This window comes from Arvicola amphibius, chromosome 4, assembly GCF_903992535.2.
Source record: "Arvicola amphibius chromosome 4, mArvAmp1.2, whole genome shotgun sequence".
In the NCBI taxonomy this organism is placed as follows: Eukaryota; Metazoa; Chordata; class Mammalia; order Rodentia; family Cricetidae; genus Arvicola; species Arvicola amphibius.
Window position 1 is genome coordinate 63,266,995 of NC_052050.1, and position 20,024 is coordinate 63,287,018.

The window sequence follows — 20,024 nt, forward strand, 5'->3', positions numbered from 1 at the left end:
TCCTGGACCTCCAGGGTCATACAAATCTCAAGGCCATGTCTCCTTTGTGGAATTTATCTGGATACTAAAGCCAGACTCCCTTTACTTCCATCAGGGTCTGTTCTTGTTGGGCTAGAGGATCAGAGGAGGGCTCCGGCTTGTCTGTCCTTCAGTAGATGTGCCACAGCTTTTGGCTTTGAGTCAGGGTCTCATGAGGTGGTCCCAGGCTGGACTTGAATTCATAATCTTCCTGTTTCAACATCCCTGAGTGCTAGGTATATGGACATGTGTACCAATCTGGGCTACTTGAAACCGAATGAAAGGCCAGCATTTACGTCACACTTGTTTCATGGACTTCTTCTGAGAGGTGGAGACAATAGGTACAAAGGGCTTTAAAAACAGCAACTCGGAGGCCAGGCATGGTGGTGCATGCCATTAATCCCAGCTGAGGCAGGCAGATCTCTGAGTTCGAGGCCAGTCTGGTCTACAAAGTGAGTTCCAGGACAGCCAGAGCTGTTTTACAGAGAAACCCTGTCTCGAAAAGCCAACCCCCCCCCCCCAAAGCACCTTGGGGGCTGAAGAACTGGGTCATCAGTTAAGATTGATTGTTATCTTGCATATGACCCAACTCTGGCTCTTAGCCCCCATGTGGTAGGGCTCACAGCTACCCGTAGCTCTGTATAGCTGTACACATAAACTCAGCTTTAACAAGCAAGCAAATGAACAAACCTAGCTTCTCCCATCATATTGGTAAAGCCAGGCAGGTGAACGGGAGAGGCTAAAGGGGTTGCACAGGAGGACAGATCCTGTACGCCATTTACCTTGGTTCTTGCTTACTCAGTCTTTCAAATTCTAGCCAATGTCTGCAAACGGTAGGCCCTTGATACTTTCTTTTGTCATTCACTACTGTGCCACAGTTTCTTAAAATAAAAAAAAAAAAACCTTAAAAATTATTTACCTATTAATGTGTAGGAGTGTTTTGCCTATGTATATGTCTGTGCACCATGTGCATGCCTGGTACCTGTAAAGGCCAGAAGAGGACATAGGATCCTTTGGAACCGGAGTTACAAATAGTTGTGAGCCATTATGTGGGTGCTGGAGTTACAAACAGGTGTGGACATTATGTGGGTGCTGGGAACCCAGGTCCTCTGCAAAAGCAGCAAGTGCTGTAACCATTGAGCATCTCTCCAGACCCTTAAAAAACTTTTTTATTTTTCCAAGATAGAGTTATAACAGCCCTTGCTGTTCTAGAACTCGCTCTGTGGACCAGGCTGGTCTTAAACTCAGAGATCCACCTACCTCTGCTTTCTGAGTGCTGGGATTAGTGGCGTGTGCCACCACTTCCTGACCCTTAAAACCACTTTTTAAAAACAGAATGTATTTTATTCTATGAGTGTTTTTGCCTGTATGTATGCATGTGTACCTTGTGTAAGGTGTAGTGGGAGGCCACTTGTTGGTCCCCGGCTGCTCAGCCCCGAAATAACCACACAGAAACCATATTATTTAAATCACTGCTTGGCCCATTAGCTCTAGCTTCTTATTGGCTAACTCTTACATCTTAATTTAACCCATGTCCATTAATTTGAGTATCACCACCTGACAGCGGCTTACCAGCAAAGTTTCGGTATGTCTGACTCTGGAGGTGGCTTCATGGTGTCTCTCTGACCCCGCCTCCTTTCTCCCAGCATTCACTTTAGTTTTCTCCACCTAGCTCTCTTCTTTTGCCCTATCACAGGCCAAGACAGTTTCTTTATTCATTAACCAGTAAAAGCAACACATAGACAGAAGGACATCTCACACCAATAGGGCTTGGTCACAGAGATTAGATGAGAAAGTATTAGACCAGGTGGTGCTGGCGGCACATGCCTTTAATCCCAGCACTTGAGAAGCAGAGGCAGGCGGATCTCTGTGAGTTTGAGGCCAGCCTGGTCTACAGAGTGAGTTCCAAGACAGACTCCAAAGCTACACAGAGAAACCCTGTCTTGAAAAAAAAAAAAAAAGAGTATCGGATCCCCTGGAACTGGAGTTAAGGATGGTTGCGAACCACCATGTGGGTGCTGGGAATCAACCCCGAGACCTCTGCAACAGCAGCAGTGCTCTTGACCAGCAAGCCATCTCTCCAACTCCAAGTGTGTACCTTTAAGAAGGCTGCCACTCTTCCACCTGCTTTTAGGCCAGAGTCCTCATTCCTGGTCAACAGCACCCTCTGGTGGTTGCTAAGCGGCAACACTAGGGCCAGTTTCAGTTCAGGATTCCGAGACAATACATTCAAACACTGGTCATTGCACTGTGAACTGAGGCCCAGTGAGGGTAGGAGTTGCCCAAGGTCTCATGGAGGGTGTTCTAGTCATGGTTCTACATACCAAACAGTCTAGAAATACTTTGATAAACAGGTTATCTGTGATTGATGAGTGAGCTCAGCTTGTTCCTGTTATCACCCTTCAGAACTCCCTTCCTCCTGGTCTAATCTAGAAGACCGAGTCGTGGAGTTCACCCCTGTGCTTCTCCACACCCAAGTCCCTTTCTGTCTCACGGCTTTTGCAGGAGCTGCCTTCGGTCCTCTCCTTGGTTTGGTCTTTCAGCTCTACAGGGCGTTTCCTGATGGTTTCACCCCAGTTTCTAAGACATCCAGGTTAGCTATCCTCAATGCTTTGCACCCACAATCATCCTTGCTTTGGTCTTTGCCTTCCTCTTGACTGGTTTCAGCACCCTGCAGGACATCTGGATGCTGGGCAGGTGCTCAGCGTTCTGAGGACACAGAAAGGCAGGTGACAAGAGACACAGCAGAAACCACTTTTGAGGTTAAGAGCACTGACTGTTCTTCCAGAGGTCCTGAGTTCAATTCCCAGCAAACACATCGTGGCTCACAACCATCTGTAATGAGATCTGGTGCCCTCTACTGGCCTATAGGATATATGTAGGCAGAATACTGTATATATATATATATATATATATATATATATATATATATATATATATAATAAATAAATCTTATTTTAAAAAAAGAAAGAAACCGCTTTAGAGAAAGTCTGAAGGTTTATTGAACAATCGGAGTCACAACTGAACATGGTAGATCATCCTTCACAGGCTCAGTCTTCCAGGCAGGAGGTATGGCTGGTCTCGGGCTTTCCCCACAGAATCCCTGTCTCACTTCCCAGCTTCCCTACCTGCAGCCCCTGGGGACCCAGCCTTCCAGCCAGTCACAGAGCAGAGTGGGGCATATTAAAGTCTTGAAACCTGGGACCATGGTGGCAGCAGGACTCTGGCTCAGCATCAACCTTGAACCCAACTATGACATGGATTTGTCGTAGAAAGCGTTAGGGGCACGTTGATGAATTCAAGGGCGGAACTGCACACATGCATCGTCCCGTTCCCACTGTTAGTCTTTAGGAAACTACAAACACAACACCCCCTGAGCTCTGGATGCAAGCTGCCTAACTGGTAAGAACCAGGGACTGCTGAAGCCAAGAGCCTGTGATTCCCAGCTACGCACAGGAATGACAGCCACAGGGAAGGCAGAAGAGACAACATGATGCTGACTTTGGAAACGCCCATGAGAGCAGCCTGCTGCCACCTGACTGCTCTCATAGGCAGGAACTCCAGTTGGCAGGAGAGGGTAAGACAGCTAGCCATTCGAAGGCCTTAGCCTCACAGCAAGGACACTCTGCATTCCAAAAATGTTTCCAGAATCTTCTGGGCAGAGGGGCTATGGGGGATGCTGCTTTTCTAACCACATCTTGTTTTGTGATCTCGGACTCTGAATAAAGCTCTGGAGGAAAAGACGCAGCCGCCTGGCCCGTCACTTGGCCAGTGGCATGTCCACAGGTCCTTCTGCCTGTGTGGACTGTCAGTTGGTGGAAACCTGACTCTTTGAGAAAAGGATTTCCACACCTGACATCAAAACAAGGTGGGAAGTAAGCATTTGCAGTCAGCCACCAAATCAACCTGGCCCTTCCTGTGACGTACCTCCTCAAGTCTTATGCCCTCAGGTCGGACAGAGTTCAGCTCTGTCCTTGAGCTCTGAGGTGAGCTCAGAGGAAGTGGCCACCCAAGAAGGCGATGAACCGGATGAGAACAGTCATAAGCCATCGACGTTGGGGATGGCTTGTGGCTGCCCCTGCCTTAACCATCTGCCTGGCTTGACATTACCTGGAAATCCAGTTAGTCATCTCGCCCCTGATAGTGAGGGACAGGCAGAGCATTTCTGGGGGTTGGCATGCCCCCCCTGCACAGACTGCCAGGGCCCTAGAACTTGCAGGCTCCTTGAGCCATCCTGTCCCAGGGAGGGCTCCTGCACAGATAGGCAGTTGCCTCTGGGTCTCAGGTTCTGCTTCAAGCCTAGCACCTCCTCCTGCCTGAGTCCCTCAGCTGACAGGACCGGCACAAGCGCCCCTCCTCCACCCGCCCCTGTTTGTTTGTCTAGCAAGGCACTAGGAAGTGGTTCAAGTTTAGGGAATCGGCTGTTCAGCTGCGTTTTCTCTTTGTAAAAGGCACAGTTTTTATTGTCACGAGGCCACAGTGCTCTCTGAGGACTCAACTCCCCTTGGCTGCAACCTGCATCCCCACCGGGTCCTAGACACCCATCCACTCCCTTTGTGATTCCTTCCTAGATGGCCACAAGGACACCAGGAATCCACCCAAGAGCTGTGCCAGCACAGGGGCTGCGTGGCGGTGGCTCTACACCAGCCACCTGGACAACCTGGGGGCTTGCTGACCTCAGTACCAGGATCACTAAGGCAGAGCTCTGACCCTAGAACCGCTGATCGGTTACTCCACTGGTAAGTAACATGATCAGGTGGCCCAATCTTTGGAGGGTGAGTTTTTGTTTGAGACCCCCAGGACCCTGACATGGGGTTGGGGTGATCTGATGAGGGGACAATAGCTCACGAGATCCTCACTATGGCTGCAGCTGTGATGCTCAGGCACTGGGTTACGCCAAAGCCTCTGGTCCCCCACGGCCTCCACTCCTAGGGTCACACATGGGCTTGGGTCAGGGGTTGCCCGACACTTGGTTGCTTGCATTGTATGCCCGCGTACCCCATGGCTCATCTTAGCTTTTGACAGAACCGCAGGACTTTTCAGAATCTCCAGGGTTCTGTGAGGTTGGAACCACAATGGTCATTATCTGGGGGATGCTGCCCCCAGCGGACTCTAGAGGTGAGCACCTCGCAGCACCCCATTCCTCTCTGATGCAGGGAGCTGCCAAGGAGAGACATAGAGAAAGGACTTTGGAAGCATGGGCTGGGAGCTGTTCAGTCTGGAGGTCTACTTAGTCAGCTGAACTAGCCCTGAAAACCTGGTACCCAGACAGCCCTGAAGCTAGAATGAACATCTGAAATACCCAGAGAGCCAGGGGAGACATCCTTTACATCTGGCTGCAGAGTAAGGGGGCCTTTGCCTAGTTATGGAACACTCTGAGGTCCCAGTGGGCTCTCACTGCCCTGGACCAACACAGAAGCTGGGCAATTCTGGCAGTCTCCCCCAGACAGGCACACTGCCTTGCCAGCGGCTGCCACATAGCCTTCAAAGCTGTTCCAAGGTCAATGCCACCTTTCTTTCCAGGGCACTGTCATGTCTGAACAGCCCGAGAGCTGAGCAACCTCACAGGACTAATTTTCTGGCCTGAGGCTGCCCAGGTATTCCTACCCCTTAGGGGACAAGCTGACAGTCTGAGGAGCTCCGCTATAAAATAAGCAGGCTCTGCCTCCTTACAGTGCCATTTGTACGGTCTCTTCTCCCTCTGGCCTCACCACACAAGTGCTTCAAGAACCCTCTGTCCCAAGCCATTTGGCCCAGCACCTTGGTGCCCACAGATGCCCTTCTCCCACGGGAGGAAGGTTTGTGAGCTCCATAGCAACCCGAGGGGCTTGTCGAGGAGGTCTGAGGACTCAGTTTCTGTTGAACTTTTCTAAGACTGTAGAGTTGGTGTGTTCAAAGAGCCACTGCTGGGTGACGGAGGAGGGGTTGCAGGTGTTCATGAAGATCCTGTGGTCGCTTTCGCTGCAGTCCATGCAGCTGCCGCTCACAGGGTGGTACAAGGTCTTGTCCTACAGGACAGGGAGATTGTCAGGTCGGGGGACACAGAAGCCATGAGAGCAAAGAGGAAGCAAGAAGTCGATTCGATTGATGCTCATACCCTGCTGGCCCTGCTCTTGGCCATATATGGCACAGCGTCTCCCATTTCCTTGGGATGGATGCTAGTTCTAAGCAGGACCTTTAACACAGCCTGCTTCCAACCAAAACGCTACTTGGTCCCTGCTGTGGGGATTGGCTGCTTGTTTCCCTCCCTCCCTCCCTCCCTCCCTCCCTCCCTCCCTCCCTCCCTCCCTCCCTCCCTCCCTCCCTCCCTCCCTCCCTCTCTCCCTTTCTTCCTGTGTCTCACTATATAGCTCTGGCTGACCTGGAACTTGTTATGTAGACCAGGCTAGTCTAATCTCACTGAGATCTGCCTGTCTCTGCCTTCCCAATGCTGAAATTAAGATGTGCACTACCACACCCTGGCTGGCGCGCGCTCTCTCTCTCCTCTCTCTCTCTCTCTCTCTCTCTCTCTCTCTCTCTCTCTCTCTCTCTCTCTCTCTCTCTCTCTCTCTCTCTCTCCCCTCCCTCTCCCTCCTCCCTCCCTCCCCTCTCTCTCTCCCTCCCCTCTCTCTCTCCTCTCTCTCCCTCTCACTCTCCTCTCTTCCTACCTCCCTCCCCCTCAAGACAGGGTTTCTCTGTGTAGCCTTAGCTGTTCCAGAACTAGCTCTGTAGATGAGACTGGCCTCAAATTCACAGAGATCCTCCTGCCTCTGCCTCCCAAGTGCTGGGATTAAAGGCACGTGCCACCACTGCCCGGTGGCTTTCTTTTTAAAATGCATGAATCTGGGTTTCTGCCCTCTCTCTCAGAGCTAGATTAATAGCAGAGAGGATGAGTGGACAGGATCGGCAGGGAGAAGCAGGAGGGATTGCACTCCCTCGTCTGCTCCCCCATCCCGCACCGCTCCCCACCTTGCGGTACTTCCACAGCTGGTTGCCCTTCATGCTGTGGCAGTCATAGAGGGTGACCGGGCTAGTATGGGAGACAGCATCGAAGCAGAACTTCTTGGTGTGCTGAGGGTCCCCAGGCCGGATGTCCTCCCTCCAGGTGAAGGTGAAGACCTGTGCACATAGGGACATCAGCAGAAGCAGCAAACACTGAGAACGCCCTTCCCTGTTTGCCAGTTTGTTTTCTAAGATGGACTCTATTGTTTGATGGCCCCATCATGCTATACAGACAAGGAGAGTCCTACGCTCCTGATCTTCTTGCCTCCAGCTCCCGAGTGCTGAAATTATAGGCATGTTCTACCATGCTTGGCTTGCTAACCATTGATACTCTGTCCCCAACAGAAAGTGCACAGTTGGTGTGGCTGGACTGCCTACAACCACCCATACAGGATAACAAGCCCATCCCTCTCCAAGGTTCCTGTGCTCCCTGGCCCAACAATCTCCCTCCAGTCCCCTCATGGTGTCCCCCAGGCCACCAGAGGTCTGCTTTCTCTTACTAGAGATTCAGCAGCACCTACTAGAATTCTCTAACATTGGAATCACAGTATGTCTTCCCCCCTTGTCTGTCTGCCTTTCTTTCTTCTCAACTCAATCTCCTTGTGGGCACTCTAGCAGCCTGCACATTTACCGACATCTCGCTCCCTGATGTCACTGTCCTGTCTGCCTCCCGTGCGCCTTTCCCCGATACCAGGGCTGTCTCCAGATTCTGGGTTAAAAAGCAGCCCACTAAGAACATTTGTGCGCAAGTTCGCGTACACAGTGGGGTTCCAGGCCAGCCAGGGCTACGTGATAAGCCTCGGGAAGGCTGGGATTGTATTGACTTCACACAGCTGCGTGGAAAGGACGGCCAGCAGGGCTGGATCCTCCAGGAAGGAGATGCCGACCTTCTTTACTCACGGCTGATTTCCACCAGCAGGGTTTGCCTGTGCACTGCTCAGGACTCTCCTGTATTTTGTGAGGAGGCTTGAGCAGTGAACACTGCTTATGCTTTTAGTACATTTGTTTTTAATTCATATCAACAAGAGAATAAACAGCGACAGAAGCTGGCAAGGACACAGGGCAAGGGGCTCTGCTACCCGGGGGAAGAATTCAACATTAGTGCAGCCCCTGTGAAAACCGGTGTGGAGGGGCCTCAAACATGAAGCCTAACCTACTGTATGTGACCCAGTTCTCCTCAAAGGAATCCATGCTGATGCACCAAAGAGAGACCTGCTATTTTACTTATCGAGATAAGGTCTCGATAGCACACGCCGGCCTTGATCCCCCACTTCCTGCCTCAGCCTCCAGAGTGCAGGGATTAATTACAGGTGTGTGCCACCACGGCCAATGCTGGGGTGTTAAGGATTAAATCCGGGGCTTTGCACACATGGGGCAAACACCCGAGTAGCTGAGCGCTTGTTTCCCAGTGCTTTTTGTTTAAATTTATATTTATAGGCCAGGCGTAGTGCACATCTTTAATTCCACCCTACAGGAGGCAGAAAGGCAGGAGAATATCTGAGTTTGAGGCTGATCTGGTCTAGATAGCAAGTTCTATGACAGCCAGGGCTACATAGTGAGGCCCTGCGTAGCCTGAGTGTGTCGGTCAGGGGAAACTTTTGGGATTTGGTTCTCCCCTTCTACCCTGAGTTTTGGGGATTGAACTCCGGTTTTCAGCCTTGAAAAGCAAGCACCTTTACTGGCTGGGCCATCTTACCAGCCAGCCCTGTTTAGGGATTTTATAAGCCGAGGAAGACAGGGCACATGCTGCCTTCCAGGGCAGTGCCCTCTCTAAGTCATTACCCTGCAGAAAGGTCCCCAATAGAGCTGGCCAGAGGCTGTGTCATGCTCCTGAATCTGCAGAACCATGAGAACTGAGAGCTAATAAACTTCCATTCTTTATAAAGTACTCGGAATATGACATTCAGGTATAGAAGCAGAAATCAGAGCAAGCATGTGTGTGACACTGACACACACACACACACACACACACACACACACACACTAGTGAGATGAGCCAAAAAATGCCTACTGGTTACAAATATGAGGGTGGGGGTTTAAGGACAGTCCAGATGAACAGTAGTACCTGTCACATGCAGGAATTCTGTCCCCCTTCCCCCAGCGCTCTGGGAGCTCCGAGACTTATCCTCTGGTTGACAACGGTCTCTGTTCACTAAGCGTGAGGACCTCAGAGTCCCTTTGAGCATCCCTTACCTGCATGCTGTTCCAGCCAGCCTCTCCACGGCCCCGAATGCAGGTCTCAAGCCTCAGTGGAGAGCCCAGTGTGCCGTGCTTCGTGTCTGTGCACAGTCCCGTGCCCACATTGCGAATCTGAGGGGACAAAGGAAGGGCAACTGCTGAGGCACCTCAAGGTGTCCACTGGGCCCTGCTGGGTGGTGAGGAGACCAAGACAGGCTGAACTCTGAGCTGCTTTAGAGGAGCTAGCCCCAGGCTGCAGGAGGTCCTCCCGACTGTGAGGGACAGGATCCCAGTGGCTCCCCAGTAACACTTCCTGAAGCCGGGGAAGGTGAAGAAGGAAGGAGGGAGGCCAATGTCTTTCAGTGGCCTCACTCTGAAAGCATTCCAGCCTCCACCCAGCAGATCCAGGATCCAATTTGACCCCTGTTCTAGGAGCCTGAGGAGTAGCTGTCCAGGGACAGTATCTTTGCCGTCCTTTCAGAATTATTCTTTAGGGCAAGGGAATGACACAAGGAAGCAGGAGTCCCACTCCAAAGTCCCAGCCCACTCCAAAGAACAAAAATGGCCCTGGCCCCATATCTCAGCCATGAAGGCTGGGGATCAGAGCTGCAGATTTGCTTAGGACACACACATCACCAAGAAGCAAGGTGGTGACAGTTGAGTTAGTCTCGGATGGGCTTCCGAGGTTCTGGGGAACCACAGGAGAACCAGTGGAGATGAGGCCATTACAGCTCCGTTGTTCCGAACCTGACCTCTGTATTCTTAGTCTGCGCTGCCACTGGGATCCATGGGCTAGGAACTTGGTTCCCCCGAAGAGCACGGCTTAGAATGAGTAAGCTCCTGGGTTCCCGTCCCTTGCACTGCGAGCCCAAGGGCCCAGACCCAGCAGTGTCTCCTGGTCAAAAGGTGAAACGGTCGCTGACCTGGCTTAAATCCTCAGAATACTCACCAGCACAAGAGAACAAAACCCAGCCCCGCCACGACAGGGTCCAAGAGAGAAAGGGAAGAAAGGACCGCGGCATCGCGGCTTTCCCGGGCACGCTCTCTTGGTGCCTGCGCCCAGTGGCTCCATCTGCACTCACCTCCCCCCATGCCGCGGCTGGGGGCTCCACAGGTGGGTAGAACTTGGGCAGGTCCCAGGCAATCTTGGTCATAAACCACCTGAAGCTCTTGCAGTTGAGGGAGCTTCGGAGCTTCTTCTGGGCCACGACATCCCCGGCTGAGAGGTGGCGGTACTCTGGTCTGCGCTGGTATATGTATTCCGCGTACTCGTCCATCCACACTTCCGCCACTCGCTTCAGGTTCTGGAGTGAAAGACGCAAGGTTCAGGCTTCCTGAGGAGCCCAGGCCGGCCGGGAGCCATCTTACCGGCCCTTGCACCTTAGTTTTTGAGGCAGGGTCTCTCACTGAGCCTGGAGTTAGGCTGGTAACCAGTACACCCCAGCTATCCTGCCTTCCCCTGGCTGGGCTTGGTTATAGGTGTCTGGTTATAGGTGGCTTTTTACGTGGGTGCCAGGATGCAAACTCAGGTCTCATCGGCACACAGGGAACTTACTAAGCCACTTTTTCCAGCTCTTCAAAGCCAATGTGAGTTGGGTTTCTGTCATTATCCACCAACTGGTTCTGGCCAAATTCCATGATAAGAATAATTTGCACCGAGACCTCCTAATCCTACCAGCAGGCGGGATTTCTCGCAATCCTCAGAGGTTTGAGAGCTTTATGATAAAGCCTCAGGACTGTCAACTATAAAACAACAACCCATGGGGGAGACAGCCCGAGGTGGGGGCAGCCTTGGGCAGAGCAATCGGGAGACAGACAGGAAGACTAAGATCTTGTGTGTCAACCATGTGAAAATCCTCTATTCTTGCAGTGTGCTCCACTCAGAACACAAGAGCGTAAGTCAGAGGGAGCCCCTGCTTGTAAACCTCCTCCTTCGAACCCAGGCTTCCTTCAACGGCGAGGGTCCATTTTCCCGCCCTCAAGACACACACGGAACTGAGGGGCTTGACTTCTATCTTGAGGTTAATCTGAATTTCCCTCTGAAGTGTAACAATTATTGACACCCGTGTGTAAAGGTTTGCTTTAGGAGCAGACAGCATGGAGGGAGGACTGGACAAATGTTTAAGTGTTTTCTGGTGGAGATAATTGAGTTCTGCAGACCAGATGGTCTCAGGGCATGGCGCTGTAAAACAGCCAGGGCCTAGGTAAATGAGGGAGCGTGGCCATGCACCCATAAAACTTTATGACGTCAATCACCATTTGATTTCCAAGTGTCACAACCTGGTGTCCTAAGTCCCTTGGGTTCCCCTCCAGTGTCTTAAAATTGTGAAAAACCACTCTTAGCTCTTGACCTGGGCAGAAAGTCACCTTCTCCTGAGCATACACTGAGGCACGGTGACACCAGAGCGGCCCTGCATGGGAACCCTGCCCTGTGGAAGGGCTCTGTGATAGATTCCAGAGACAGACAGGCTTCCTTACAGCCACTGAAAAGAGAGCCTGCTCAGCAAAGGCTGGGCCTGGCACAAGTGGAGGGCCTCAGGGTCTGCGCATCAAGAACATTCTAGAACACAGGGACTCTTCTCTTTCCCCGGCCTGCCTGGCTGGGCCTGTCCCCTCCACGTGATGCAGGACTGCCTTTCTTGTGTTCCAGTTCCAGGGATAGGCCTGTGCAGTAAGATCCGGTGTTTGTTCTAGAGGCGGATGTGCCATTAAGAGAGCACGCTGGTTCTCTCAGGGCCCTGAGAACCTCTAAATGTCATTCAGGAGGCAAGTGCCCTAGAAGCTTGTGAATTTGGTTGCCTAAAGAGTGAGCCGACTTTCTTCCTTTTTTTTTTTTTTTTTTTTTTCCCCCTTTGGAGACAGGATCTCGATTATGAAGCCTGGGGTGGTTTTGAACTCTCTATCCCCCAAGCACGTTGCCCTTGACCCGGAACTAAATGATGGCAGTGCAGCTGCAGTTCCGGTGGGCACAGGCACCTCCCGTGAAGTCATACAGGGGACAGCTGGGCTTACAGAGGAGAGACGGGATGTGCCACTGGTGCCAGGTCGTGTCAGACACAGGCCCTGACTCAGGACAGAAGGCCAGCAATGTCAGGTGCCTGAACGGGATTCACGTGAGAGACGGGTGCCCACTGTCCAGTGCTAGCTGTTAACAGGGGTGCAGCCACTGACACCCGTGTAGACAGTCACAGTCGCTGTGTAGGGAACAGATGCAGGCACCTGTCAGACTGAAGCAGGAGTAGGAGTTATTTAATGTTTCATTTCCTCTGTCCAGCCCAGAAGTGGAGAATGGAAGCCAGGGAGAAGGGAGGTCAGTGTGTTGCTACTCTGCGGGGCGCCTGGCTGGAAGGCAGGCTTCTGTGGTGTCACTGCAGCCCTCTCTCCAGCACCCTGATATTCACCTCCGGCTTGGGAAAGGATGCAGTAGGACAGACCCTGGGTCCTGCTCAGGAGTCATAATTTTATCCCCGTTTCTAATAGCCTCCAAGAGTGGCAATCTCTGGCTTATGAAAAGACTTTGGCTCTGTTTTCCTGTTCGGCATTCTGCAGGGAAGGCCAAGGGTATCTGAGAAGATTTCCATCTCTTGGTGGGCCTGATCTGGAAACCCTATCTTCTGCTAAGGGGCTGTCCATAGAGCAGTGGGCCTGGAGGCTGTTGTTAGAGACTCTCACCACTAGAGGGCTCTGCCATCCTGCCTTCCTGGCCATGCTCTAGCTCAGCGGTGCTGGAAGCTGAGGAAATAATTCCTGGAAAGGCCTGGAAAACCAGACAGTTGGAAACCCAGGCAGAAGGTTCTCCAGTGCTTCTTTGTTGGGGGCATGGCTGCACTCTGGCCTTTCTAGTACCACAAACAGCACTGTATCTTTCCAACCCCAACCCGCGGGTGGGCATCTCCTTCACTTATTTTTGAGATCACCTTTATTTTTTAGTTTTCAAAAAAAAAAAAAATAATTTCCCCAGTAAAAGAACTCCCATCCCCCCCAAATCTTTTGCTAATGATTACCCCCAATTTAGTTCAATCCTTAATATGGTTTTCAGGTCAGTGAAGTAGATTGACACGTTTGGGCGGGGGTAAAGAGAGCCATTGATTTTTTTATGCCTCCCCCCTTTAACAGTGATGACAAGGCCACCGTGTTTGCTTGACACGTCTCTTTAAACCACCCTGGTCTAGCTCTGTGTCTCCCTCATCTCTACCGCAGGCAGCCCTCCTGTGAAATGACCAGCTCGCTCCACTTAACACATCGGTTTCCTGTCTTTCTGTAGTGCTGAGTTGAAAGGATCAACTCCGGTTCAACAAAGTTCCAAACGCAGCCTCAGAGGAGTTAGGCCATCCTCCCAGCCCCACCGCCTCCACGGAGCCAAGCAGGGCTCTCTGTAAGGTCCTTTCAGTTGGCTTTCACTTAAAGACCATCCAGCAATCACTTAGCCTAGGGCCCCCTGGGGCGCCTATGCTCCCCCAGTTCCCTGGAAAGCCACCGTCTTACCCGGGCCAGGCTGACTCCAGCAGGAACCTTGTAGGGCACATACTTCCTATAGATGTGGCCCACCCTGGAGCAGGGGATGTCCTCCATGCGACCCCCACACATCCACACCTGCAGGGTGAGAAGGGAGGATGAAGGTGATGACTCTATCCTTATGTCCCCATCCCCTTGGATGCCAGCACACAGTCTGCACGGCTTTCTCAAGCCCTGAACTCAAAAATGGTGCAGAAAAATACCTGCAAGGCTATGGAAAGAGCTGCCAGTCGCAGCTGCTGAGCAAAGTTCCAAACTGCGCAGAACCCACTGCAGACACTGAGATTGAGATGCACAGGAAGTCAGGGAGAGCTGGAGGTTGAGGAGAGGACAGAAATCCCATGGGCATGACGGGGCCACTGTGCTCTTGAATTTACAGCAGCTGTGGTCATCTGCATTAGACCTGCCCAAGACTGGGCATCATGGGTCAACACCATGGCTCGTTGGGTAAAATGCACCTACTGCCAGGCCTTGGGATACGCATGGTGGAAGGAGAGAACCGACTCCCCCAGCTTGTCCTCTGACCACCACATGTGTGCCATGGAAGCCCCCAAATTTATTAATAGGAATAAATAAAACAGATTGGGCCCCTCAGCAGTCCCCTTTGAATAAGGTGTTAAGGGATTCCAGGGAGGAAGGGACGTTTTCTTCAGTGGTGTAGCCACTGGTAAGGTGTCCGAGATCCTGCGAATAAATAACACTAGTTGAGCTCACTGGTTCCCATGCACACGAGACACAAAAGTAGGAGACAGGCTGGGGAAAAGAAGGGGATCAATGGGATGGGGAGGAGGCTGCAACACTGTCCTTGTGGGCTGGGATGGTCTATGGGGACGAGAACACCAAGTGTGCCAAGGCTCAGGGGTAGGCACAGACACTGCTATGGATGCCAGAGGCTTGGAGTCCAATGGCGTGTGAGGGAAGGGAGGGAAGGAGCTGGCTCTTGTCAGGGTATGACTAGACAGGACATCTTCGTAACATTCAATTATACAAAGTTGGCTCTGCTCATGGAATGGGGTGGGTGCAGATACAACAATCCAGATCGAGGCCACGGTGGCTTTGGGCATGGAGGGTTCCTAGCTGTTTCTGGGACATTAACCAGGTTTTCACATTCCGTCTCCTGTGGACTGAGGGGCTGGCATGGGACACGGATGACCCAAGTTCTGTGCAGCACCTTTGCTGGGGGTGCACTGGGGGCTGGGCTTCATGTCCTAATCTAGTCAGGGCTCTCAAAAGATCCTGGGTCTTACTACCCCCTGCCAAGATGGATGCAGGATGTCCCGTGTGCCATTTCTCATGCGGGAGGTGTTGGAGGCTGCAGTTAGCAGAGGTGCTGTCTGGGCAGTACAGCTCTCCTCAGACAGTGGGAAAGAAGGAAACCCCGGCCAGTCAACTGAACAGAATGCTGGTCTCGAGCTAATGGGCTCTGGATGCTAGATTAAGGTCAAGGCCAAGCCAAGAAATTTATTTTTTAAAGCAGGAGATATCGATCGGCCACCAGGCTCCCCTCACTGAGGAGGACTGATGGACAAAGTCTGCTTCTGCCAGGCAGATGTGCCTGCTCACTGCCAGGCCACCCTCTGCTTTTCTGAGAGTCGGGTGGTGGTGGTGCCAAGCTGGTGGGGGTGACTTGCCTACCCTGGTTCTGACTGTCTCCTGAGACACGTTACGAGCGGAACGAATGAAATGCAAAGTCTTCTTTTCTGTGGGACCTCCAACTCCTTTGGCACTGGCCATGCTGGCCACCAGCTTGAAGGAATCAGGGTGACCTTGCTCTGCTGGAAGGTTTGAGGGATCCAAGGTGTTCCCAGAGCATAGGATGTCCTGAACTCACAGAGGATCTGGCTGGGTTTCCTCTCTGGATTCCTGCCCAGGATAGGGGTGCTGCTGGTGGCCGGCTCAGAATGGGAGTTCCCTTCAGGCTAAACCTGCTGTTGACTACTGAGTCTCTGTGGACTACCCAAGAGGCATCTCACACAGGCTGTCGGCATGAGAGCCTCCTCTCTCCCACAGCTCCTCCCTCTGTCTGGAGAACTAGCACCCTGAATTCTGCTGCCTCCCCACCCTCCCTGCAGGGCCCTGACTTGACACCTCCAAGGCCACCTCACAGCTGGGGCATACACATACACTTTTCCTCATTGCTTCTCTCCCCCCCCTCAATAATTTATTTAATTTTATCTGCTGTACTTTGGCGTGAGGGTGTCAGATCTTCCCGGAACCGGAGTTACAGACAGTGGTGAACTGCCATGTGGGTGCTGGGAATTGAACCCGGGTCCTCTGGAAGAGCAGCCAGTGGTCTTCACTGCTGAGCTGTCTCTCCAGCCCCTTCACTGCTTCCCTCTTAAATGCACATGCACAGATGCATCTCTGCTGTCATCCTCCTGCAGTGGTCATGGGCATCTCAGCCGGGTGGCACTCTTTATCTGAGTGGAGGACTGTCCTACTCAGTCTCCTGGGGCCAGTGACCAGGCCCAGCCAGCTTCAGTGCCCAGCCTTGTCAGCTGGGGCCTCAGGTCTTCCTGTGTGTTTTGGGAAAGTGTCTCATGTGTCTGTATTCTTAGTCAGGAGAGCAGCCACTGGCTGAAAGGGAAGGCCTTTCGCCCATCCTTCTCTGGATGCGGTCTGCCTTCTTTTTTGCGTTGGGAGAAGTGGGACAGACACAGGAGGCTAGAGTGTGTCACTATCATAGTCTCCATCACCTCTGTCTTGTGACAAACATCTCTCAACTGGAAGGACAGGTTCCCCAAACTGGGGGTTGCCCTTTTCTGGGACAGAAAGCCAGAGACTCAGGTTGGCATCCTGAGTTCTACGGGGCCATGGCAACCATGGTGGGTCCAAGGCCCCGTCCTGACTCTGCTCTCAGTCAGTTACACGGCACCTTCAGGACCTTCCTTCCTTCACAGCCAATGCAGCCTCACCTGGGGAAACTAAGGCAGCTGTGGTCAAGTCCCTCTCCCGCATCCCACCCTCTGACTCCAGGAGGGCCAGGGCTACAGCTGGCTCTGGGACAGACTCACAGCCATCAGGCTAAGGACACGCAAGAAGCGTCCCACAGGCCCCCAGAGGCTGCTGGGGAGCGACAGGAGACAGCCCTGGGGAGGGAGCCATGGTAGAGACTGGACCTGGAGAAAGGGGAGGGTTCCTACCAGGGAACGGCCAGCCCTTTAAGCCTGGCCTTTACATATGTTATTACATTGTTTTTGGTCTGGGCTACTGGTATAAGAGCCCCATCGAATGATGGGGTCAGAGGGGAAGGCGGAGGCATAGAGAGAAATGGTATTTCTGTCCCGAGCTACAGAACCCAGTACTTAACCAGCCTGACAAGATGCCATGCGCCAAATAGGGAACTCTGACACAATGACCTCTGACCCAGACAGCAGTCCGCTGGGGATGGGGATAGGAGAAAGAGGGTATCAGTGACTCTCTCAAACACTGCAGACTGCAACTTCTCTGTTTTATTATAAAGTCTCATGCAGTCCAGGCTAATCTTAAACTTTGGATTCTCCTGCTTCCCAGTGTTGAGAATCCCAGGCATGCACCGCCAAGCTAGTGTATGTTGGGGATTGAACTTAGAGCCTTGCACACGCTGGGCAATTGCTCTACCAAGTCAGCTCCATCTCCAGCCCCTTGCTTTTTTTTTTTTCTTATCTTTTCCTTTACTTCCTTTCTTCCAACACAGGGAATTCTATGAGGTAGCCCAGACTGGCCTTAGACTCACCACACCCCTCCTGCCTCAGTCTCCTAGTGCTGGGATTCCAGGTGTGTGCCACCATATCCAACCAATTCACCAATGGTGGCATGGATTTAACTGTTTACTTATTTTGTGGCAGGAGCTCACAATTGCTGGACAAGCGCTCTAACACCGAGCTCCATCTTCAGCCCTGGAACGGGTCTGCTGGGGTTCTCCCATGAGGTGTGGAATCGGAGCTAGGTTATTAATCTGTGAGGCCCAGCGGCACAGGAAGATCCATCATAACTTCCAGAAGTGCACTCGGTGTCTTTCAGGCCAGTGTCTTTTCTGTCACCATGAAGGATGGGGTCTCAGGAAAGGGAATCTGGCCCTTGGGGGAGGCCAAAGCGCTGGCTGAGATGGAACTTTGTGTTCAAAGAGACACCATAGCAGATGGACAGAATTGCCTCGGGCCTGGAACACAGGCAGGACAGGTGGGCTGTTGCTGGCCAGGAGAGAAAGAGAGAGAGAGCTGAAGGAAAACGCCTCCCTCCCCGAGGCCAGGCCTACTCGTTACATCAGCTCATTTCCCCGGGAGAGTGTCTGACATAATTGGATCAGATGGAACGTGAGCCAGCCTCCTTCCTGATACTCCACTGTGGCTTCATTACCCAGTCTTTTGTAAATAAACTGAGTGGAGAAAAAAAAAAACAACCAAGACCAAAAACACCATTTGTTCTGCTGCGACTGCCTGATGTGTGGCATTTAGGTGGGTCTTTGAAACACATGGAACAAAATGAAGTCCTTTTGGGTTCAGAGATCCCGAATAACAATCCGCCACTCTCCACGGCAGAGGTTTCTGGAGAACAGGTTGCCGGGGGACTTGGAAGCAGCTTGGGCCAGCGACACAGCTGCCTTGGGTCACACATCTCCAGCTACAGATATTCAGGCGGCTCCTTCACGCCAGGCAATCCTTCAGTTGCCGGGGATGCAGCAGTGAGTAAGACACAAAAGGATCCAGCATCTATTGCGGTTGATTACCTAGCAACACCGCAGTTTGGATGGGTTTCTTTCTGGGGACAAACCTGGAAGACTATGTCATCAATTGATGTTTGGTGGACAGATCCGTGACTTCACTGCACCCACGGAATGTAGCATGTGTCAAACAAGATTACATGGGCTAGGGAGACTGGCCCCACAGGCAAGACCTCTGTGCTAGGGCTCACAAAACCTGGACCAAGGCAGACATCATCACTCATTACACTGTGTGATGAGCCTGGAGACAACCCGAGGGTGCACATACCCTGGGGAGGGCTCCACCAATAGGCCACGGGCACCTGGGGGAGAGACTGAGATGCTATTTATCTTTCCTCTTGAAAAATATTGATTTTAGTTTTAAGTTATGTATGTATGTGTCTGAGTGTGGGTTTGCATGAGTGAGAGTCAGTACTTGCAGAGGCCACAAGGGGGTGTCTGATCCTTCGGAGCTGGAGTTGGAGAGGGCTGTGAGCTGCCCAACGTGAATGCTGGAATTTGAACTCAGACCCTCTGCAAGAGAGCCCAGGGAAAAGCCAACAGGAGTGACCCCAGGAAGGGGCAAAACCTGAAGCAAGGTGACTGAGTGAAACCGATTTTTTAAGGCTAGTTTCCCTCTTAATTGCTTTCTTCTCAAAAGACTGACATGTGGACTTTGGCAAGCTTTGGGTCAGGCCCTGGTGGTTCAGTCACTGAAGACTGAGTAGTTTGAGTCCTGATTGCTCCCGTGCGGTGGGGATGTAACAGTGGCATCATCCTCACAGGTGGCTGGGAGGATTATATAGCCCCACACATGTGAAGGGCTGGTTTGGTGGTTTGTTAACTCCGACAGGGCTGGAGGTGAGCTATCACAGGGCATCTGCCCCAGCTGGTTGACGCCAAATATTTTGCTAAATACTTTGGGCATTACCCCTTGGTACCAACATCCGTGTTACCTGGGAGGCTGGTCCTCTCCAAGGGCACAGCACCAAAGACCTGGAGGTTAATAGTGTCACAGGCTGCTTTATCAAAGCAGGGAGATGTTTGGGCAGGACTCCAGGGAGCCATTTGGATTCCCCAGGTCTGAACTCTGTGGCTAATTCTTTAGATGATACCGACATCTTGATAGTAATACTGTTCTTAAGGACTCTTATTAAATAGCCTCTAGCAAGCATGGTCTCATTAATTCTCAACAACATCGAGAGCCATATAATCACTAGCCTCATTTACAGAAACAGAAATTAAGGCTCAGTGAGGGGCGACATCCTGGTCCAAGACCGCATAGCTGTTACTGGACGTGACCGAACCAGGACCTGACACAGACCACCTGGGCCCAGCCCTGAGGTCCCTCGCCACAGTGCTTGGCATCCGAACACTGCACTGAAACCTGATGCTCAACCCAGTACTGGTGCTGGTTGTCCCTCATGGGTTAGGGGACCTGTCAGCCCGGTCATGTTGGATGCCGGTTCTCTCTCTCTCTCTCTCTCTCTCTCTCTCTCTCTCTCTCTCTCTCTCTCTCTCTCTCTCTCTGTGTGTGTGTGTGTGCGTGTGTGTGTGTCTGTGTGTGCACATGAATGCCACAGCATGCGTACAGAGGGCAATGGTCCTTTTCTTTCTATCACGCGGGTTCTGGGGACTGATAGAGAGCGTC

At 52.1% G+C, this 20,024-nt stretch overlaps 1 protein-coding gene across 3 annotated transcripts in view; it reads right to left on the reverse strand.

Annotated features, from left to right (window-relative positions):
- Positions 1-3,019: 3,019 nt before the first annotated feature.
- Positions 3,020-20,024, reverse strand: part of Galnt10 (polypeptide N-acetylgalactosaminyltransferase 10) — a 139,749-nt gene continuing 122,744 nt past the window's right edge. For 2 of the 3 annotated variants that reach the window (XM_038326433.2, XM_038326435.1), the window contains 5 exons: positions 13,663-13,770; positions 10,260-10,481; positions 9,193-9,309; positions 6,967-7,116; positions 3,020-6,026 (listed from right to left, as the gene is read on the reverse strand). In XM_038326433.2, the coding sequence (XP_038182361.1) occupies positions 5,868-6,026; positions 6,967-7,116; positions 9,193-9,309; positions 10,260-10,481; positions 13,663-13,770 (756 nt within the window). In that variant the 3' untranslated portion in view covers positions 3,020-5,867. The remainder of the gene's footprint in view (positions 6,027-6,966; positions 7,117-9,192; positions 9,310-10,259; positions 10,482-13,662; positions 13,771-20,024) is intronic. The other variant, XM_038326434.1, reaches the window with a different exon arrangement.